Source organism: Entelurus aequoreus, linkage group LG03 (assembly GCF_033978785.1).
Source record: "Entelurus aequoreus isolate RoL-2023_Sb linkage group LG03, RoL_Eaeq_v1.1, whole genome shotgun sequence".
Taxonomy (NCBI): Eukaryota; Metazoa; Chordata; class Actinopteri; order Syngnathiformes; family Syngnathidae; genus Entelurus; species Entelurus aequoreus.
The window spans coordinates 87,728,584-87,753,680 of NC_084733.1; the positions used below are offsets into that span (position 1 = coordinate 87,728,584).

The 25,097-nt window shown below is 33.6% G+C and overlaps 3 protein-coding genes across 6 annotated transcripts in view; 2 read left to right on the forward strand and 1 right to left on the reverse strand.

The window, feature by feature from the left end:
• si:dkey-103i16.6 (uncharacterized protein LOC557125 homolog) overlaps positions 1 to 5,061 on the reverse strand; it is a 25,627-nt gene extending 20,566 nt beyond the window's left edge. Inside the window, exon 1 of the mRNA XM_062043096.1 lies at positions 4,871 to 5,061. The gene's annotated coding sequence lies outside the window, so the exon portion shown is untranslated. The remainder of the gene's footprint in view (positions 1 to 4,870) is intronic.
• The window catches only part of tmem263 (transmembrane protein 263), a 22,237-nt gene extending 3,722 nt beyond the window's left edge, over positions 1 to 18,515 (forward strand). Inside the window, exons 3-5 of one of the 2 annotated variants that reach the window (XM_062043098.1) lie at positions 7,262 to 7,439; positions 13,675 to 13,743; positions 17,826 to 18,515. In XM_062043098.1, coding sequence (XP_061899082.1) covers positions 7,262 to 7,439; positions 13,675 to 13,743; positions 17,826 to 18,118 — 540 coding nt within the window. In that variant the 3' untranslated portion in view covers positions 18,119 to 18,515. Of the gene's footprint in view, positions 1 to 7,253; positions 7,440 to 13,674; positions 13,744 to 17,825 lie in introns of those variants that run through there. The other variant, XM_062043099.1, reaches the window with a different exon arrangement.
• Positions 18,516 to 18,659: 144 nt separating this feature from the next.
• Positions 18,660 to 25,097, forward strand: part of LOC133647038 (uncharacterized) — a 113,609-nt gene continuing 107,171 nt past the window's right edge. For all 3 annotated transcript variants that reach the window (XR_009825417.1, XM_062043090.1, XM_062043091.1), the window contains exon 1: positions 18,660 to 18,733. Coding sequence is in view for 2 of the 3 variants with exons in the window: in XM_062043090.1 (XP_061899074.1) it covers positions 18,675 to 18,733 (59 nt within the window). In the remaining variant the exon portion in view is untranslated. The remainder of the gene's footprint in view (positions 18,734 to 25,097) is intronic.

The following is a 25,097-nucleotide window of genomic DNA, read 5'->3' on the forward strand; positions in this document are numbered from 1 at the left end:
AGCCCAAAGGACCGTTCACCTAACCCAAAGTTCATAAAGCTTATATATTTAACCAAAGTTACGTACGTGACACGCACGTACGGGCAAGCGATCAAATGTTTGGAAGCGCAGCTGCGTACTCACGGTACCGCGTCTGTGTATCCAAATCAAAGTAATCCTGGTAAGAGTCTGTGTTGTCCCAGTTCTCTACAGGCGTCTGTGTATCGAAGTCAAAGTCCTCCTGGTAAGAGTCTCTGTTGTCCGAGTTCTTCGATCTTGACTGCATCTTTCGGGAATGTAAACAATGAAACGCCGGCTGTGTTGTGTTGCTGACTTCCCTCGCAAAATACTCCGCTTCGCACCGACAACTTTCTTCTTTGCTTGCTCAGCTTCTTTCTCCATAATGCAATGAACAAATTGCAACATATTCACCAACGCAGATGTCCAGAATACTGTGGAATAATGAGATGAAAACAGAGCTAGTTTGTATTGGCTTCAATGGGGGAGCCATACCTCTGTTTCACTGGCTACGTCACGCGCATACGTCATCCTCCAAAGGAGTTTTCAACCGGAAGTTTAGTGGGAAATTTAAAATTGCACTTTATAAGTTAACCCGGCCGTATTGGCATGTGTTGCAATGTTAAGATTTCATCATTGATATATAAACTATCAGACTGCGTGGTCAGTAGTAGTGGCTTTCAGTAGGCCTTTAATGTGCCTTTTGTATGGAAATAGACCCGAGTGCGCCTTATGTGCGCCCTATGGTCTGGGAATAATAATATCTCCATGAATTATGGATACGCCTGGTGCTTTCTGCAGTTCAACCCAGATATACTCCCTTCGTTAAGGCTTAATAAACAGCATGTTCCTGTTATTGTTCGTATGCGAGCCACTAATTAGGAAACACACAGACTACTAAACACATTTTACTGCGTGGAAAAAAACCGGAGTCGAACACGAACACCACGTGTCTCATTTACAAACGGAGCTGATGTTTCCACTAAAGGAACATTCCCATTCATGGCCACCGGATCGTCCTCCTGGGGGTCCTCTCCGTTTAACCCCCTTCCCGAAACAAGACACGGTCGTCATGGAAACCCTTTCATCACTCGGCCGGAGAGGCAACAGCTCAATGTCGCGTCTCCCCACCTGCTCGCTAATGACACGTCGCTGTGTGGAGTCCATTGACTCCTGCTAATTTGTGTTAGCATATTGTCTGGTCTCGCTACTAATGACTCGTTACTCCTCTAAGGACCGTTCCTTCTTGCCAACATCCTGAGAAAAGAGGCCAAGCACTGTGGTTTTTATTATTTTATAGGGGTGTAACGGTACACAAAACTTTCGGTTCGGTACGTACCTCGGTTTAGAGGTCACGGTTCGGTTCATTTTCGGTACAATAAGAAAACAACAAAATATAAATTTGTTGGTTATTTATTTACCAAATTTGTAAACAATGGCTTTATCCTTTTAACATTGGGAACACTATAATAATTCTGCCCACGTTAATCAACATTAAACTGCCTCAAGTTGTTGCTCAGATTAAATAAAATGACAAAACTTTTCTTCTACATATAAAAAGTGCAACATTAAACTGTTTCAAGTCAACTCACCATGCTTAATTTATTACAGCATTTGATTTTTATTATGTAAATATTTTTATCAACATGGGATAATAGGGCAGGGACCCTGCCATTCAAAACTAGGCTGCTACTTTACTAATGATTAATGTAACTATAGCTGAAAAAATAGTACAATAGCAATAGGAGAGACTATTCATCCCTGAACACCATGGAGTTCATGTAGGCTTAATGATGCACTTACATTATTATATCAACTATCAGAGACAGAAACTCTTCATTTAACATAATGTCCTTTTTTACTGCTTCAACACAGCTCAATCAACACAGAAAAAGGTCAAGTGAAATAACAGACAGACAGGGCTTTGCTGTCCGTAACACACACACACATAACAAAATGAGCTAACGTTACGCTTAAAAAACACCTGGAAATAACACTACTGTAAGTGTAACCTTTTTTTTTTTTTTGCATTTGCATTTTAGTCAAGATTGTAATACAAAATAAAATACTGCCTTTTTCATAACACAAAATGCTGAAATTTACTTTAGGACAGTCCTTCTCAAAAAGTTGTGCACTGTACAACTTGCTAATTGTAGCCATTAATCCTCACTTCCTCATTTTGATTAAAAAAAAAGCAAAAATTGTTTTATGGGTTAAAATGTTGTGTATGATGTGTTCCTGAGTTAATGTTGCTGATCAATCTGAATTCATTAAGTTTATTTAATTGTATGTTTCAGTATCGGATGGTTGATAAAAATGTTGAGTTTAAGAATGCTTTTTTTCCCTCATTTCAGGCAAATTGATGGAAAAACAATGTTAACTAGAACATTTTGATGGGCCTGCTATCTGTCTATCTATCTTACCATGAATTGATTTACTTGGACCCCGACTTAAACAAGTTAAAAAACTTATTCGGGTGTTACCATTTAGTGGTCAATTGTACGGAATATGTACTGTACTGTGCAATCTACTAATAAAAGTTTCAATCAATCAATCAAAAACTATGCCTTGGACCTCTGGCCGGGGGCCGCCGGAAGCCGCCGCACTTATTAGATGGTGGCGAGTGTCTGAATCCGTGAGTTTTAGGTGCGACTGTCCAAAAAACGAGCCACGGAGCTAGCCTAAAACAGTGGCATGTTTAAATATTCGCCATTATAAAAAGGTGCGTACCCATTCAATTGGCCCATTTTTTTGGTTTATTCGTGAATAAACACGAAATGTTCCCAACTTAAAATACGGCCATCGGCGCGAACAAGACCTTTCCGATGGTATAACATATGTGTGGGTTCGTTGGCCGGTTCGTCTCGTAATAGACAAAATAGGCGTACCCATTCAATTGGCCCATTTTTTTTGTTTATTTGTGACTTTTTTTGTTTATTGTGAATAGCGTTGCCATGGTAACACGAAATGTTCCCGACTTAAAATACGCCCATCGGCGCGAATTAGACCTTTCCGACGGTATAACATATGTGGGGGTTCGTCGGCCGGTTCGTCTCTTAATAGACAAAATAGGCGTACCCATTCAATTGGCCCATTTTTTTTGTATAGTCGTGAATAGCGTCGCCATGGTAACACGAAATGTTCCCAACTTAAATCACGCCCATCAGCGCGAACGAGACCTTTCCGACGGTATAACATATGTGGGGGTTCGTTGGCCGTTTCGTCTCGTAATAGACAAAATAGGCGTACCCATTCAATTGGCCCATTTTTTTGGTTTATTCGTGACTTTTTTTTGTTTATTGTGAATAGCGTCGCCATGGTAACACGAAATGTTCCCGACTTAAAATACGCCCATCGGCGCGAATTAGACCTTTCCGACGGTATAACATATGTGGGGGTTCGTCGGCCGGTTCGTCTCGTATTAGACAAAATAGGCGTACCCATTCAATTGGCCCATTTTTTTCGTTTAGTCGTGAATAGCGTCGTCATGGTAACACAAAATGTTCCCAACTTAAATCACGCCCATCAGCGCGAACGAGACCTTTCCGACGGTATAACATATGTGGGGGTTCGTCGGCCTGTTCGTCTTGCTTTAGACAAAATAGACGTACCCATTCAATTGGCCCGTTTTTTTGGTTCAGTCGTGAATAGCGTCGCCATGGTAACACAAAATGCTCCCATCTTAAAGTACGCCCATCAGCGCGAACGAGACCTTTCCGACGGTATAACATATGTGGGGGTTCGTTGAAAGAAACGTGCGGAACAAGAATAATAATGTTTGAAGTATGAGCAATAATAATATGGGCCTGCTGCGTGGCATTGCAGCAGGCCCATAATAAAGTTATTCTTTGTTATAGTTCTGTATATTATTAGAGAGAGAAATATATATGTACAGTATATATATTTATCTTTTTGTCAATGATAGAATGTTATGCAGAGGTGTACTTATAACAATTTTACAGACAAACGATACTATTTATAGTCGCGGCAGAGAGTTGGGGGCGGCGTGAAGTGTTTTCTTTTTCCTCAGGGAGGCTAACAGAAAATAATTGAGAAGCTTTGCTTTTGGACGATCGAGAAAAAAGAACCATATTTGGGTCACTCGATATAAAATGTAGATGTTAAATAAATAGGTCCAATTTATTTTCATTTTTTAAAAAAAGGTAATTCTACATTAAAATGTGTGTGCGTTTGATTATGTTTTTACATTAAAAAATTCAGACCCTCAGTGTGAATATCTTCAAAATATGACACCAACCCCAACTTAATGACATGAATTTGTAAAAATAAAAAATACAAATAAAACGAGTGGCGTGAAACCATTACAGAAAATAAGCTGTGACATATTTTTGCAATATACTTTAAGTGTTAATTTCTTATTGAACATAAGCTGTTTATAATTGTATTATCATAATTTCTCAACTTAAGTGTTTAAGTATTTATTTCTGCTTAGTTTAATTTTTTAAAATAATATATATATATATATATATATATATATTTTGTTTTTTACTAACTCGCTGACCAAATAAGGCTTTCTTGGCTTCCACAAGGGTTAGAGCGCCCTCTGCTGTAATCCGCCAGGCATTGCAAGTTGATGAGACTTCAGAGAGCTGCCTTTGTTTCCTAACATTCAAACATAATGACTTTTTTTTTTTTTTTATCTCTCTAGCAACCAGTCATTGTTTTATTTTGGACGCTGTCTCTGTTTGGCGTCGTTGTAGTGACAGCAATTAAATGTCTCTTTAAAAAGATACACGCCGATTGTTGCCTTCGCTACAGTGTTGGTGTAAATAAAGTTTACAGTTGTGGTGTGTAAATAAAGTTTACAGTTGTGGTGCACAAAACAAGTCAAACACGGTCAAGGTGTAGCTACCTGTTGTCTCCACAGAGCTGAGCAGACGGCGACGACGTGCTGATCAGGATTGATGGATTTTAAAAACAAAAAATCAAGTAAAATGACCCGCGACGACTTATAAAAAGTAGGAAGCCAATAACTGTCATTGTGTTGCACTAATCAAGCCATTACAAACACAGGCGGGAAAAAGGAGGGGGTGCGTCACGGGGTGTAGTGTTTCCGCTTCCCAACCGGAAATGAAAATAAAGACAAAGCTGCGTGTTCCAAAATTAGTATTTATGGTATTATTCCGTATTGAAACATTTATTTAACCTCACCTCGACAACGAAAGTCTAATTATCCAAGAAAATGCAAACAAAAGGGTAAGAAAATGCCAAAACAATGGGATCACGTGGTGTAGTGTTTCCGCTTCCCAACCGGAAAGGAAAACAACGACGACACAGCTGCATGTTCCAAAATTAATATTTATGGTATCATTCCGTATTTAAACATTTATTTACCCTCACCTCGACAATGAAGGTCTAATCATCCAAGAAAATGCAAAACAGGGTAAAAAAAAAAAAAAAAAAGCCAAAACAATGGGATCACGTGGTGTAGTTTTTCCCTTCAGTATTATTATTATTATTATTAGTCCTGCTTCTGTTTGCTATTACAGCAAAACATGTAAATCGATCGCTTACTTTCTATCAACAACGTCCCTTCCCTATCTCTCCCGGAAGTCCCGCCCCCCAGCCAAAGTCATTGGCTAACACCCCTAGCCAGCCGCTACAATATTTTTGCATTCTATTTTAGTTACTTTGCTGAGTTTACAACCCCCTGGCGCTGTTTTGTACTGTTTCTGTACTTGTTTTGTTTATTATTATTTCTTGATAGCATGTAAATGTTGCATTTCACAAACAAAGGTTTATAAAAACTTTTTTTTTTAAAAAGGAGGGGTTGTGTCACGTGGTGTAGTGTTTCCGCTTCCCAACCGGAAATGAAAATAAAGAAAAATCTGCATGTTCCAAAATTACTACTTATGGTATTATTCCGTATTCAAACATGTATTATTATTAATTGTATGTAAATGCTGCATATAAATGAAGGTTTATAAAATTTAAAAAATAATAATAATACAGAAAAAACATGGTTTAAAATTATCAATTACATTTTGGAAAATGGTTAAAAGTAAAAAAGCCCTTAAATTGATATCTTTATTGGAAAAAAAAAGTGATTTAAAATTATCAATTACATTTTGGAAAATGGTTAAAAGTACAAAAGCCCTTAAATTGATATCTTTATTGAAAAAAAAAAGTGATTTAAAATTATCAATTACATTTTGGAAAATGGTTAAAAGCACAAAAACCCTTAAATTGATATCTTTATTGGAAAAAAAAGTGATTTAAAATTATCAATTACATTTTGGAAAATGGTTAAAAGTACAAAAGCCCTTAAATTGATATCTTTATTGGAAAAAAAAAGTGATTTAAAAGTATCAATTACATTTTGGAAAATGGTTAAAAGTACAAAAGCCCTTAAATTAATATCTTTATTGGAAAAAAAAGTGATTTAGTTCGCCTTTTTTTTCGTCTTTTTGAATGTGGTATTTCATCATATTGTTTATTTTTAATTCTCTATTTGCATTTGCTTTTATCTTCTTTCCTTGACATTTAATTTCATTTTTATTCATCTCCTTCACTGACGTGCATTTTTGATCAATAGACAATTAAATGTTAAACAACACCATACTTATTTTGATTATTGTTTCTCAGCTGTTTGTAAATGTTGCAGTTTATAAATAAAGGTTTATTAAAAAAAATAAAAATAATTAAGTAGCCTCTGCGCATGGGCATAGCATAGATCCAACGAATCGATGACTAAATTAATCGCCAACTATTTTTATAATCGATTAAATCAATGTAATCGATTAGTTGTTGCAGTCCTAATCCAAATATAAAGAAAACAAACAAATAACACACAAAAAAAGTGCAAAACTTCATGAAGTACAAACCGAGCAACAAAAAAATATATACACCTCACGGGATGATATAAAACAAATACAAAACCAGACAAAAAACAAGTAAAATAATAAATATAATTTATTTAATATGTTTTGTTAAAGTCGTAATTTGCTCAACCTAATGTGTAAAATTGTTGAATATTTTGAAATTGCCTTGACTTTTAGGTACATTAGGAATATGTTTGTTGTTCAATTTAAAAAAAATTAAAAAAAAATTAAGCGGATTACAATAGGAGCCTACGTCATATCCGTTTGCGACAACAATTGGCAAATTGGAATGAACTCGTATTTTTTTCCAGATTTTTTTTGTTTTGTTGTGCTTTCTATAACTGTTCATACATACAAATATAATAATGTTATAATTATAAATTATTTTTTTTATGCCGTGTGTAACAGTCCGTGTATCGCAGGGAGGAGGGGGAGGCGACTCATCATGTCCGCTGGAAAAACAACAACCGACGGAGGCAACACTTTCGTCGGCTGCCTCCATTCCCGCTGACATTCGTCCAGATATTTCCCCCTCTTATCTTCACATCTCAGCGTTCCGCTTCGCCACGGTAAAAAAAAAAAGAAAAAAGAGAGAAGAAGGTAAGCAGCCATGTTGTCTGAACTTAGTTGACACGCAGGATGTCCGCCATGTCAACCGCTGACACTCACATGAGTTTCACACTTTTTGTCCTGCTTCTTTGAAATAAAGCAAGTCAGAACACGTTTTTGTTGTTGCGCGTACACAAATTTGACGAAAACGGAATTAATGTATTCATCGAGTTCGGATGTGTGGAAGGGTTAGCGTACAGTGTTATGACGTGTGTTCTAGAAGGTTCCACCATTAGCTTGTAAAGGCACCATAACCACAATATGTTTATATTCCGTCGTAATACATTGAAGTATATACTGTATGTATATATATATATATATATATATATATATATATATATATATATATATATATATAATGCAATATGTTTCGGTCGTACGCATAGAAGTTATAAGTTAGCTTCGCTAGCTTAAGTTGATATGATAATGATGATTATTTTTAGAAATGTCCGATAATGGCTTTTTTACCGATATTCTGATATTGTCCAACTCTTAATTACCGATACCGATATCAACCGATACCGATATATACAGTCGTGGAATGAACACATTATAAGGGATGTCCGATAATGGCTTTTTTGCCGATATTCCGATATTGTCCAACTCTTAATTACAGATACCGATATATGCAGTCGTGGAATCAACACATTATTAGGGATGTCCGATATTGGCTTTTTTGCCGATATCCGTTATTCCAATATTGTCCAACTCTTAATTACCGATATTAACCGATACCGATATATACAGTTGTGAAATTAACACATTATTAGGGATGTCCAATAATGGCTTTTTTGCCGATATCCGATATTCCGTTATTGTCCAACTCTTAATTACAGATACCGATATCAACCGATATATACAGTCGTGGAATTAACACATTATTAGGGATGTCCGATAATGGCTTTTTTGCCGATATCTGTTATTCCGATATTGTCCAACTCTTAATTACCGATATCAACCGATACCGATATATACAGTCGTGGAATTAACACATTATTAGGGATGTCCGATAATGTTTTTTTTGCCGGTATCCGATATTCTGATATTGTCCAACTCTTAATTACCGATACCGATATATACAGTCGTGGAATTAACACATTATTAGGGTTGTCCAATAATGTCATTTTGCCGATATCCGATATTACGACATTGTCCAACTCTTAATTACAGATACCGATATCAACCGATACTGATATCAACCGATCCCGATATATACAGTCGTGGATTTAACACATTATTATGCCTAATTTGGACAACCCAGTGGTGGAATTAACACATTATTAGGGTTGTCCGATAATGGCTTTTTGCCGATATCCGATATTCCGACATTGTCCAACTCTTAATTACAGATTCCTGATATCAACCAATACCGATATCAACCGATACCGATATATACAGTCGTGGAATTAACACATTATTATGCCTAATTTGGACAACCCAGTCGTGGAATTAACACATTATTAGGGTTGTCTGATAATGGCTTTTTGCCGATATCCGATATTCCGACATTGTCCGACTCTTAATTACAGATACCGATATCAACCGATGCCGATATATACAGTCGTGGAATTAAAACGTTGTTAGGGTTGCTCGATAATGGCTTTTTGCCAATATCCTATATTCCGACATTGTCCAACTCTTAATTACCGATACGGATATCAACCGATGCCGATATATACAGTCGTGGAATTAACACATTATTAGGGTTGTCCGATAATGGCTTTTTGCCCATATCCAATATTCCGTCATTGTCTATCTCTTAATTACCGATACCGATATCAACCGATGCGATATACACAATCGTGAAATTAACACGTTATTAGGGTTGTCCGATAATGGCTTTTTGCCGATATCCGATATTCCGCTATTGTCCAACTCTTAATTACGATACCGATATCAACCGATACAGATATCAACCGATACTGATATATACAGTCGTGGAATTAACACATTGTTATGCCTAATTTGGACAACCCGGTGTTGGAATTAATATATTATTAGGGTTGTCCGATAATGGCTTTTTTGCCGATATCCGATATTGTCCAACTCTTAATTACCGATACCGATATCAACCGATACCGATATATACACTCGTGGAATTAACACATTATTAGGGTTGTCTGATAATGGCTTTTTGCCGATATCTGATATCCCGACATTGTCCAACTCTTAATTACCGATATCAACCGATACCGATATATACAGTCGTGGAATTAACACATTATTAGGGATGTCCGATAATGGCTTTTTTTTTTTACCAATATCCGATATTCCGATATTGTCCAACTCTTAATTACCGATATCAACCGATACGATGTATACAGTCGTGGAATTAACACATTATTAGGGATGTCCGATAATGGCTTTTTTGCCGATATCCGATATTGTCCAACTCTTAATTACCGATACCGATATCAACCGATACTGATATATACAGTCGTGGAATTAACACATTATTATGCCCAATTTGGACAACCAGGTATGGTGAAGATAAGGTCCTTTAAAAGAAAATTAAAAATAAAATAAGATAAATAAATTAAAAAACATTTCTTGAATAAAAAAGAAAGTAAAACAATATAAAAACAGTTACATAGAAACTAGTAATGAATGAAAATGAGTCAAATTAACTGTTAAAGGTTAGTACTATCAGTGGACCAGCAGCACACACAATCATGTGTGCTTACGGACTGTATCCCTTGCAGACTGTATTGATATATATTGATATATAATGTAGGAAGCAGAATATTAATAACAAAGAAACAACCCTTTCGTGTGAATGAGTGTAAATGGGGGAGGGAGGTTTTTTGGGTTGGTGCACTAATTGTAAGTGTATCTTGTGTTTTTTATGTTGATTTAATTTTAAAAAAAACACAAAAAAACCGATACTGATAATAAAAAAAACGATACCGATAATTTCCGATATTACATTTTAATGCATTTATCGGCCGATAATATCGGCAGGCTGATATTATCGGACATCTCTAATAATGATGATTATTTTTAGAGATGTCCGATAATGGCTTTTTTGCAGATATTCCGATATTGTCCAACTCTTAATTACCGATTCCGATATCAACCGATACCGACATATACAGTCATGGAATAAACACATTATTATGCCTAATTTTGTTTTGATGCCCCGCTGGATGCATTAAACAATGTAACAAGGTTTTCCAAAATAAATCAACTCAAGTTATGGAAAAAAATGCCAACATGGCACTGCCATATTTATTATTGAAGTCACAAAGTGCATTTTTTTTTTTTAACATGCCTCAAAACAATAACAGTGCAATACTTTTTCATAACATGGTCACTGCTGCCTAGTTTCTCTTGTTATATTCTTATTTTACGGTTATATTTTTATTCTCATTGTTGCTTTTTATTTTTATTCTTATCATAATATTTTTCTATTCTGTTTCCATTTATACCCCCATTATTTACTTTTTACTTTTTAAATTCGATCTCAATTCTGTACACTGCTGCTGGAATTTACATTTTCCTGAGGGAACCCTCCTGGAGGAATCAATAAAGTACTATCTATCCATCTATCCATCTATCCATCCATCCATCCATCCATCCATCTATACAAACAAACAAACAAACAAACAGCAGCTTGGAATTTGGGACATGCTCTCCCTGAGAGAGACTATGAGGAGGTTGAGGTGGGCGGGGTTGAAGTGGGTGGGGGTAGTGGTCAGCGGGGGGTTTATATTGTAGCGTCCCGGAAGAGTTAGTGCTGCAAGGGGTTCTGGGTATTTGTTCTGTTGTGTTTATGTTGTCTTACGGTGCGGATGTTCTCCCGAAATGTGTTTGTCATTCTTGTTTGGTGTGGGTTCACAGTGTGGCGCATATTTGTAACAGTGTTAAAGTTGTTTATACGGTCACCCTCAGTGTGACCTGTATGGCTGTTGACCAAGTATGCTTGCATACAGCCGGTATATATTATGTGACTCGGACGGCATGCACGCAAAGGCAGTGCCTTTAAGGTTTATTGGCACAGTGTACCTCTCCCTACGTCCGTGTACACAGCTGCGTTTTTAAACGTCATACATTTTACATTTAGAAACCGATACCGATAATTATGAAACCGATACCGATGATTTCCGATATTATATTTTAAAGCATTTATCGGCCGATAATATCGACAGCCCGATATTATCGGACATCCCTAATCATTTTAGCTCCTAGTTTTTTACGACCACATTACAAATAACAGGTCATGTTGAATATGTGTTGTTTGATTAACGTGTGTGTCCACGCCCGGTAGGGAACAGGTCTGCCTAGTTTTTTGGAGCAGCACGCCCCAAAGCAAACGCTACTTCATGTTGCTACTGTCTTTTTAAACTGATATTTATTGTCTACACTGTGTTCAACAACCTGCACAATCCAAAGAGAGAGTAGCGATAATAATGTACGTACAAAACCCAAAAGCAGTGAAGTTGTCACGTTGTGTAAATGGTAAATAAAAACAGAATACAATGATTTGCAAATCCTTTTCAAATTATATTCAATTGAATAGACTGCAAAGACAAGATATTTAATGTTCACACTGAGAAACTTCTTTTTTTTGTTGCAAGTAATCATTAAGTTAGAATTTAATGGCAAAAAAGTTGTCACAGGGGCATTTTTACCACTGTGTTACATGGCCTTTCCTTTTAACAACACTCAGTAAACGTTTGGGAACTGAGGAGACACATTTCTGAAGTGGAATTCTTTCCCATTTTTGCTTGATGTACAGCTTAAGTTGTGGTATTTTAGGCCCGCACGCTTTTACTATGAAGCCACGCTGTTGTAACACGTGGCTTGTTATTGTCTTGCTGAAATAAGCAGGGGCGTCCATGATAGCGTTGCTTGGATGGCAACATATGTTGCTCCAAAACCTGTATGTACCTTTCAGCATTAATGGTGCCTTCACAGATGTGTAAGTTACCCAAGCCTTGGGTACTAATACACCCCCATACCATCACACATGCTGGCTTTTACACTTTGAGCCTAGAACAATCCGGATTGTTCTTTTCCTCAACGTCCACAGTATCCGACAACAATTTGAAATGTGGACTCGTCAGACCACAGAACACTTTTCCACTTTGCATCAGTCCATCTTAGATGAGCTCAGGCCCAGCGAAGCCGGCGGCGTTTCTGGGTGTTGTTGATAAATGGCTTTCGCTTTGCATAGTAGAGTTTTAACTTGCACTTACAGATGTAGCGACCAACTGTAGTTACTGACAGTGGTTTTCTGAAGTGTAACTGAGCTCATGTGGTGATATCCTTTACACGCCGATGTCGGTTTTTGATGCAATACCGCCTGAGGGATTGAAGGTCACGGGCATTCAATGGTACGTGCAGTGATTTCTCCAGATTCTCTGAACCTTTTGATGTTATTACGGAGCGTAGATGGTGAAATCCCTAAATTCCTTGCAATAGCTGGTTGAGAAATGTTGTTCTTAAACGCATTTGTCGACAAAGTGGTGACCCTCGCCCCGTCCTTGTTTGTGAACGACTGAGCATTTCATGGAAGCTGCTTTTATACCCAATCATGGCACCCACCTGTTCACCTGTGGGATGTTCCAAATAAGTCTTTGATGAGCATTCCTCAACTTTCTCAGTCTTTTTTGCCACTTGTGCCAGCTTTTTTGAAACATGTTGCAAGCATCCAATTCCAAATGAGCTAATATTTGCAAAAAATAACAATGTTTCCCAGTTGGAACGTTAAATATCTTGTCTTTGCGGTCTATTCAATTGAACATAGGTTGAAAAAGCGATCATGCCTTTCAAAGTGTAAAATGGGGCCGTGTTGAAACATGGCGTAATTCCCCAAGTCCGGTTATGAAACGTCTGGGAAGATGTTGTGATCTCTCCTCCACTCATACTGTCAATCTGGTATCAATCCTCACATCTAATTGTAACGACTAAGGGACTTCTTGCGATACTTCTCCATCGCACCATTATTTTCCACTGAATACCACGGAAACCCCTCGTGTAAGCACTATTGTAAACAATGACTCAAAGCCTACCAATATGGCTGCCGGCAATGCATTGTGGGATGCTTCAGCAAAAAAATTCCAAGCTCTCTGTAGAATATTATGCCAGTCCTTGTACTTTATGTCCTTGCGAAACTTACACACAAACTAATGCCTTCTATTTGGATACACAGACGCACAAAACATGCTATTTTTAGCCTTTTTATATGTTGTTGGTGTAGTAATGCTCTCCTTTATTTCCCCAGAGATGAGTCAGGCTGAGCAGGTGCTTGAGGTCACACCTGCTAACCTCAGTGACGACCCAGTGGATTCAGGTCAGTGAAATGTTTGGCTTTGTTTTTTTCCCTCCTTCTTCTTATGGCTGCTTATTTTTTTTCGGCCTTATTATAAGATTACCGTATTTTTCGGGACTATAAGTCGCAGTTTTTTTCATAGTTTGGCCGGAGGTGCGAATTAGACTCAGGAGCGACTTATGTGTGAAATTATTAACACATTACCGTAAAATATCACTTGCAGTGTGTATATTGTACATATTACATATTGTTATGAAGGTGTCTGTTACTACATTATATATATACTTGCAGTGTGTATATTGTACATATTACATATTGTTATGAAGGTGTCTGTTACTACATTATATATACTTGCAGTGTGTATATTGTACATATTACATATTGTTATGAAGGTGTCTGTTACTACATTATATATATACTTGCAGTGTGTATATTGTACATATTACATATTGTTATGAAGGTGTCTGTTACTACATTATATATATACTTGCAGTGTGTATATTGTACATATTACATATTGTTATGAAGGTGTCTGTTACTACATTATATATATACTTGCAGTGTGTATATTGTACTTATTATATATTGTTATGAAGGTGTCTGTTACTACATTATATATATACTTGCAGTGTGTATATTGTACATATTACATATTGTTATGAAGGTGTCTGTTACTACATTATATATATACTTGCAGTGTGTATATTGTACATATTACATATTGTTATGAAGGTGTCTGTTACTACATTATATATATATACTTGCAGAGTGTATATTGTACATATTTCATATTGTTACGAAGGTGTCTGTTACTACATTATATATATACTTGCAGTGTGTATATTGTACATATTACATATTGTTATGAAGGTATCTATTACTACATTATATATATATTTGCAGTGTGTATATTGTACATATTACCTATTGGTATGAAGGTGTCTGTTACTACATTATATATATATACTTGCAGTGTGTAAATTGTACATATTACATATTGTTATGAAGGTGTCTGTTACTACATTATATATATATATATATATATATATATATATATATATATATATATATATATATATATATATATATATATATATATATATATATATATATATATATATATATATATATATATATATATATATATATATATACTTGCAGTGTGTATATTGTACATATTACATATTGTTAGGAAGGTGTCTGTTACTACATTATATATATATATATATATATATATATATATATATATATATATATATATATATATATATATATATATATATATATATATATATATATATATATATACTTGCAGTGTGTATATTGTACATATTACATATTGTTATGAAGGTGTCTGTTACTACATTATATATATACATATATACTTGCAGTGTGTATATTGTACATATTACATATTGTTATGAAGGTGTCTGTTACTACATTATATATATATATATATATATATATATATATATATATATATATATATATATATATATATATATATATATATATATATATATATACTTGCAGTGTGTATATTGTACATATTACATATTGTTATGAAGGTGTCTGTTACTACATTATATATATATATATACTTGCAGTGTGTATATTGTACATATTACATATTGTTATGAAGGTGTCTGTTCCTACATTATATATATACTTGCAGAGTGTATATTGTACATATTACATATTGTTATGAAGGTGTCTGTTACTACATTGTATATATATACTTTCAGTGTGTATATTGTACATATTACATATTGTTATGAAGGTGTCTATTACTACATTATATATATACTTGCAGTGTGTATATTGTACATATTACATATTGGTATGAAGGTATCTGTTACTACATTATATATATATACTTGCAGTGTGTATATTGTACATATTACATATTGTTATGAAGGTATCTGTTACTACATTATATATATATACTTGCAGTGTGTATATTGTACATATTACATATTGTTATGAAGGTATCTGTTACTACATTATATATATATATACTTGCAGTGTGTATATTGTATATATTACATATTGTTTTGAAGGTGTCTGTTACTACATTATATATATATACTTGCAGTGTGTATATTGTACATATTACATATTGTTATGAAGGTGTCTGTTCCTACATTATATATATACTTGCAGAGTGTATATTGTACATATTACATATTGTTATGAAGGTGTCTGTTACTACATTGTATATATATACTTTCAGTGTGTATATTGTACATATTACATATTGTTATGAAGGTGTCTATTACTACATTATATATATACTTGCAGTGTGTATAATGTACATATTACATATTGTTATGAAGGTGTCTGTTACTACATTATATACATACTTGCAGTGTGTATATTGTACATATTACATATTGTTATGAAGGTGTCTGTTACTACATTATATATATATATACTTAGTTAGTAAATTGTACATATTACATATTGTTATGAAGGTGTCTGTTACTACATTATATATGTACTTAGTGTCTATATTGTACATATTACATATTTTTATGAAGGTGTCTGTTACTACATTATATATATATATATATATATATATATATATATATATATATATATATATATATATATATATACTTAGTTTGTAATTTGTACATATTACATATTGTTATGAAGGTGTCTGTTACTACATTATATATACTTAGTTTGTAAATTGTACATATTACATATTGTTATGAAGGTGTCTGTTACTACATTATATATATATACTTAGTTTGTAAATTGTACATATTACATATTTTTATGAAGGTGTCTGTTACTACATTATATATGTACTTAGTGTCTATATTGTACATATTACATATTTTTATGAAGGTGTCTGTTACTACATTATATATGTACTTAGTGTCTATATTGTACATATTACATGTTTTTATGAAGGTGTCTGTTACTACATTATATATATATATATATATATATATATATATATATATATATATATATATATATATATATATATATATATATATATATATATATATATATATATATATATATATATATATATATATATATACTTAGTTTGTAATTTGTACATATTACATATTGTTATGAAGGTGTATGTTACTACATTATATATATATACTTAGTTGGTAAATTGTACATATTACATATTGTCATGAAGGTGTCTGTTACTACATTGTATGTATACTTGCAGTGTGTATATTGTACATATTACATATTGTTATGAAGGTGTCTGTTACTACATTATATATATACTTGCAGTGTGTATATTGTACATATTACATATTGTTTTGAAGGTGTCTGTTACTACATTATATATATATACTTAGTTAGTAAATTGTACATATTACATATTGTTATGAAGGTGTCTGTTACTACATTATATATGTACTTAGTGTCTATATTGTACATATTACATGTTTTTATGAAGGTGTCTGTTACTACATTATATATATATATATATATATATATATATATATATATATATATATATATATATATATATATATATATATATATATATATATATATATATATATATATATATATATACTTAGTTTGTAATTTGTACATATTACATATTGTTATGAAGGTGTCTGTTACTACATTATATATATATATACTTAGTTGGTAAATTGTACATATTACATATTGTTATGAAGGTGTCTGTTACTCCATTATATATATATATACTTGCAGTGTGTATATTGTACATATTACATATTGATATGAAGGTGTCTGTTACTACATTATATATATACTTGCAGTGTGTATATATAAAACCTTCATGGAGGTTTTGTTTAGAGCGTTCTATAGGCAGAATATATTGAATCCCCATTACCTGCATTGTTAGCTACCTCTTGCTATTGTTTCTTCATGATTTAGAATACACACAAAATTGAAAGACATGTAAAAATTGTGAATCATAGGCAAAAAAAAAGAAAAAAAGTGCAGTTTCCCTTTAAGTTGTAAACTGGCTGGTCGGTCAGAGGTGGATCACTATTTGGCACACGGACCACAAGTTAAAGAGTTTCAGGGCAAATGTTTTCTTTGTAACATTGAAGTCACATGTCACGTTTATGGCTTCTTCCCACCAGACACCCTCAAAGAGCACCCTCAGACGGGCATGCTGGGCAGGTTGGCAGGGGGCTTGTACGGCGCCACCAAGGGGGCCTTAGGAGCGACCGTGGGCGGCGTGGCCTGGATCGGCGGGAAGAGCCTGGACCTCACTAAGACGGCCGTCTGCTCGGTGGCCGCCGTGCCGGCGGCCGGCGTGGGCCTGGTCAAGGGAGGAGTGTGCGCCGTCGCCGGCGGCGTGACGGCCGTGGGCTCCGCCGTGTACAGCAGAGTTCCCACGGGAGGAGGCAAAAAGAAGGACAAGTCCGACTGAGGGCACCTTACACACAAGACTCAAATGTGTTTCCGGTGTGGGTTCTGTCCCTTGTGTGTTTACTCCCAGTCATCAAGTGCAAAATAAGAGCGAGGAAAGACTTTTGTTTGCTGTGAAAGGAAAACACATTTCTTGTCACCGTAGGTGTGAAGTGGTCCAAATAAAGTTGATTTCACTGCACCAGCAAACCTTGAATCTCAGCAGCGGGACAATCGATGACTGAGCAGGTCAGTACAGTACATTCCTCCTCCTATACAGTATGTCAGTGCGTGTGGGCGACCTCTGGTGGCCAGAGTAGGAGATGCAACCTGTTACATGTCTCACTACCATACAACGAAAGCATTGTGTGGCATTTTGGAAGCTGACTGTCATGTTGGCAATTTAATAAATTGTCAAATCAAGTATGGTGTGGAACTTCCAAGTTGTATCCTCGTTATGGTGCGTATTGACCTGTCCCGTGATCTAGTCGCGTCTACTCCAAAGAACTGCACGGTCCACATCTTGGAAACCTTCTTCCAGACTACTGGTTGCATTTCTGTGAAGAATTGATCAACAAATGAATCAGCCGCCATCACTCAGTAGAGACCCTCAACTCGACGTCTGTCTGCCCTCCTGGTTTGTAAACGTTCCTAGCAGATGTCAATCCCACATTTAACTCCATTTTCTCATATTTAGTTTATTTTCATTACATTTAAGTTTAAATTAAATGATCGCTCTAAATTAGAGATGTCCAATAATATCGGTCTGCCGATATTATCGGACGATAAATGCGTTAAAATGTAATATCGGAAATGATCGGTATCGTTTTTTAAATTATCAGTATCATTTTTTTTTTTTTTTTTTTTATTAAATCCACATACAAAACACAAGATACACTTACAATTAGTGCACCAACCCAAAAAACCTCTCTGCCCCATTTACACTCATTCACATAAAAGGGTTGTTTCTTTCTGTTATTAATATTCTGCTTCCTACATTATATATCAATATATATCAATACAGTCTGCAAGGGATACAGTCCGTAAGCACACATGATTGTGCGTGCTGCTGGTCCACTAATAATACTAACCTTTAACAGTTAATTTTACAAATTTTCATTAATTACTAGTTTCTATGTAACTGTTTTTATATTGTTTTACTTTCTTTTTTATTCCAGAAAATGTTTTTAATTTATTTATCTTATTTTATTTGATTCATTTTTTTAAAAAGGACCTTATCTTCACCATACCTGGTTGTCCAAATTAGGCATAGTAATGTGTTAATTCCATGACTGTATATATCGGTTGATATCGGTATCGGTTGATAACGGTATCTGTAATTAAAGAGTTGGACAATATCGGCATATCGGATATCGGCAAAAAGCCATTATCGGACATCCCTACTCTAAATATTATATCTAAATGTTAAATATTTAATATAAATCTAAATGTGAGCGCTAAATGTTACATTTAAATCTCAAATATAAATCTAAATGTTAAATCTGAACCTAAGCGTTAAATCTAATTGTGAACGTTAAATGTTAAATCCAAACCTAAATGTTAAATATAAATAATACATCTAAAATGTTAAATCTAGATAAAAACATTACATCTAAATGTTAAATATAAACCTTAAATCTAAATGTGAGTGCAAAATGTTAAATCTAAACCTAAATGTTAAATCTAAACCTAAATGTTAAATCTGAACTTAAATGTTAAATTTATATCTAAACCTAAAAGTGAAATATAAATTCTAAATCTAAATGTGAGCGCAAAATGTTAAATTTTAATCTTAAATCCAAACCTAAATCTTAAATATAAATGTGAGCGTTAATTGTTAAATATAAATGTTAAATCTAAATGTTAAGTCTAAACCTAAATGTTAAATATAAATGTTAAATATAAATATGAAATCTAAAATGTTAAATCTAAATAAAAACATTGCATCTAAATGTTAAATATAAACCTTAAATATAAATGTGAGTGCAAAATGTTAAATCTAAACCTAAATGTTAAATCTAAACCTAAATGTTAAATCTGAACTTAAATGTTAAATTTAAATATAAACCTAAATGTTAAATATAAACCTTGAATCTAAATGTGAGCGCTAAATGTTACATCTAAATCTCAAATCTAAATCTAAATGTTAAATCTGAACCTAAGCGTTAAATCTAATTGTGAACGTTAAATGTTAAATCCAAATCTAAATGTTAAATCTGAACCTAAATCTAAATTTGAGCACAAAATGTTACGTCCGGATTTTACATCTAAATGTGAGCACAAAATGTTAAATTTGAGTCTTAAAGCCAAACCTAAATTTTAAATATAAATGGCAAATCTAAATGTTAAGTCTAAACCTAAATTTTAAATATAAATATTAAATATAAAATGTTAAATCTAAATAAAAACATTGCATCTAAATGTTAAATATAAACCTTAAATCTAAATGTGAGTGCAAAATGTTAAATCTAAACCTAAATATTAAATCTAAACCTAAATGTTAAATCTGAACTTAAATGTTAAATTTATATCTAAACCTAAAAGTGAAATATAAATTCTAAATCTAAATGTGAGCGCAAAATGTTAAATTTGAATCTTAAATCCAAAACTAAATCTTAAATCTAAATGTGAGCGTTAAATGTTAAATATAAATGGCAAATCTAAATGTTAAGTCTAAACCTAAATGTTAAATATAAATATGAAATCTAAAATGTTAAATCTAAATAAAAACATTGCATCTAAATGTTAAATCTAAATAAAAACATTGCATCTAAATGTTAAATATAAACCTTAAATATAAATGTGAGCGCTAAACGTTAAATCTGAACCTAACTGTTAAATCTAAATGTTAAACCCAAACCTAAATGTTAAATCTGAACTCAAATGTTAAATTTAAATATAAACCTAAATGTTAAATATAAACCTTGAATCTAAATGTGAGCGCTAAATGTTACATCTAAATCTCAAATATAAATGTAAATGTTAAATCTGAACCTAACCATTAAATCTAAATGTTAAACCCAAACCTAAATGTTAAATCTGAACTTAAATGTTAAATTAAAATCTAACCCTAAAAGTGAAATATAAATTCTAAATCTAAATGTGAGTGCAAAATGTTAAATTTGAATCTTAAATCCAAACCTAAATGTTAAATCTAAATCTTAAGTCTTAATGTGAGCGTAAAATGTTAAATATAAATGGCAAATCTAAATGTTAAATATGAATATTAAATCTAAAATGTTAAATCTAAATAAAAACAATGCATCTAAATGTTAAATCTAAACCTAAATGTTTAGATATAAATATTACATCTAAAATGTTAAATCTAAATAAAAACATTGCATCTAAATGTTAAATCTAAACCTAAATGTTAAATATAAACCTTAAATATAAATGTGAGCGCTAAACGTTAAATCTAAATGTTAAATCTGAACTTAAATGTTAAATTTAAATCTAAACCTAAAAGTGAAATATAAATTCTAAATCTAAATGTGAGCGCAAAATGTTGAATCTAAACCTTGCAGTGGAAGATAACAAGTTGTGTGCCTTTGCGCAGATAGAAAAGTACAGCTTGAGCACAATTGATAACAACTATAGCAACGGCCTTTAAGCATAAGCGTTGTGTGATAACTTATACATCATTAACCAATCTGGCGCCCTAGGCAAGATTTTAGGTGGCGCCCCCCCCCCCCTTCCCCCACATCGGCAGTGAAGTGTATATACTCACAAGAAACCGAATAGCTTTGTCTTTGACCTTTTTTTTTACTTAAAGAAAGCAAATTAACAATCAGAATAGTTAACAAGATTAAAAAAATATGGATAAATAAATGAATACAAAAAATAAATATATGAAATACAATATTTTTTACATATATAAACACAAAATAAAACGTGTCAACAAGTTGCATAAAATAAATTAAAAATACAATATAAATAAGGCACTGCACAAAACAAGATATCAAACCAGTGTGACTTTAACAACTATATTACAAAAAAGGGGATCCTACAGAGTTCTCTATTTGTGCTTTTTAATATTGCATTAACTAGAATGACTTACAAATTACTGTACACCAGGGAGTACTGTAATTACCTAACGTTACATTATTATTTTCCATAACAATTTAGCCCCCTCGACAATATTAACCCGACGTTAAAACAGAACTAGCTATTTATTGATTAGCAATTGCCGAATCATGTAACATTAGCTTAATGCTAAAAAGCCAGGTTACTATCACATTCTGTAACAGACAAATAATGTCATGTAGGCTAACGTTACCTACCTGCTACCTCTGTCTTTTTCTCGTTTCTCCTCTTCTTTTCTCTTTTTTCTTCCCTGGGCCCCTGACAGTTTTGGCCGTTTTGACATCTTGTGTTGATTTTTTGATGTGGTGACGTCCAAAAAGAGTCATGATACGGGAAGGGAGGGGGCGCACCGTGCCGGGGGAGGGGGGGCATAATGTTGTAACAAATAATATTTCTATTAAATAGGCTTTACTTTGCATTTTAATTAACGTGGGATTATTTTATGTATTTACAAATAATAGTACCAACTTTTTTTTTTTTTTTTCCTCCAACATTTGTGGCACTGGCGTGGCGCCCCCTGATGGACGGCACCCTTAGCATTTGCCTATACGGCCTATGCCACGGGCCGGCCCTGATCATTATTCTAACATTCATAACACGGTTTTTGTCACCAAGATTATCACGGTTATCATTGTTGTCACGGTACTTTTGAATGGAACTCTTTTGACTTGTTTTTTTAGATAAGTGAAATAAACAAACACACTGTTAGAAAACCCACTAGTTGCGTTTTAGTTTTACTATTGTATATTTTATTGTTCAAAACATTTGTTTGTATAGTAACACTTTACCATTTTTTAAAATGAAAAGTGCATAACAAATTAAATCCATTATTATTTATTTCTGATTATCGGTCCTTGAACGCACCGTATAATAAAAACACACCAAATATTCCTCAGAGTACAGAACAATCACCCCGTACTAGGGTTGTACGGTATACCGGTACTAGTAAAGTACCAACGATACTAATGAATCATATTCGGTACTATACCGCCTCTAAAAAATACCGGTTCCCCTTTTTTTTTTTTTTAATGGCATTACGGAAAGCCGTAGTCACGTCGTGACATTGCTGGTTTTACGAGCAGAGGAGCATGTTCGGCAGCGCGCACACACAGAGTACTTACAAGCAGACACAGTGTGTAGACAGAAAAGGGAGAACGGACGCATTTTGGCTTACAAACTAACAATAAAGATGAAGCTATGAACACTAAAGCGTCGCTCTGCAAGAGGTACGTTAAAACACTAATCCTCGCCTCCATAGTGACAAAGTAAGCTTCTTACAAGTAACATTATCACTGGAGGACGAGGAATAGCTAAACACACTCCACTACACACCGTAGGAGGATACAATAGCTCACCGCTAACAAAAGCTAGCGTTCCTGAATGTAAACAAATGCCATGGGTGGATCTACACCTGACATCCACTGTAATGATACCAAGTACAGGAGTGTATCGAGTCGATAGTACTATGATTACATCGATATTTTTTAGCATCACAAAATCTTTTTTCAAGTTCATATTATGTTTATAAAGTCAGGAATAATGTCCCTGGACACATGAGGACTTTGAATATGACCAATGTATGATCCTGTAACTACTTGGTATCGGATCGATACCTAAATGTGTGGTATCATCCAAAACTAATGTAAAGTATCCAAACAAGAGAAGAGTAAGTGATTATTACATTTTAACAGCAGTGTAGATAGAACATGTTAAAAGAGAAAATAAGCAGATATTAACAGTAAATGAACAAGTAGATTAATAATAATTTTTTACAGTTTGTCCTTAATAATGTGTACAAAATAATAGGTGTATAAATGACACAATATGTTACTGCAGACTAATTAGGAGCCTTTGTTTGTTTACTTACTACTAAAAGACAAGTTGTCTAGTATGTTCACTATTTTATTTAAGGACTAAATAGCAATAATAAACATGTTTAATGTACACTAAGATTTCTTGTTAAAATAAAGCCAATTATGCAATTTTTTGTGGTCCCCTTTATTTATAAAAGTATCGACATAATGGTATACTGGTAACATTGGTATCAGTACAACCCTACTCTCTACTAAGAGAGCACAGCTTGTAGACAATGTGCGCTATTAAAATATATTAGTTGTCCAGATGTTATGTAAGCTTAGATTGGGGAATGCCTTTTCTTAATGGGGAAAGATGTTAATGTCTTTTGTTTTCATGTTAGCGTTTAAGATAAGATATTTGATAGTAGGCTATTGTATCCAATATAGATACTTACGTCATGTGTTGTCTTCATTATAACACTTATATAAGACTTTTAAAGTCATTTTGATAGTAGGCTAATATAGCTAATATAGACACTTAGGTCATGTGTTGTCTTCATTATAACACTTATATAAGACTTTTAAAGTCATTTTGATAGTAGGCTAATATAGCTAGTATAGACACTTACGTCATGTGTTGCCTTCATTATAACACTAACATAAGACTTTTAAAGTAATTTTCATAGTAGGCTAATATAGATAATATAAACACTTACGTTATGTGTTGCCTTCATTATAACACTTATATAAGACTTTTAAAGTCATTTTGATAGTAGGCTAATATAGCTAATATCCACAATTACGTCATGTGTTGCCTTCATTATAACACTTATATAAGACTTTTAGAGTCATTTTGATAGTAGGCTAATATAGCTAATATAGACACTTAGGTCATGTGTTGTCTTCATTATAACACTTATATAAGACTGTTAAAGTCATTTTGATAGTAGGCTAATATAGCTAATATCCACAATTACGTCACGTGTTGCCTTCATTATAACACTTATATAAGACTTTTAGAGTCATTTTGATAGTAGGCTAATATAGCTAATATAGACACTTAGGTCATGTGTTGTCTTCATTATAACACTTATATAAGACTTTTAAAGTCATTTTGATAGT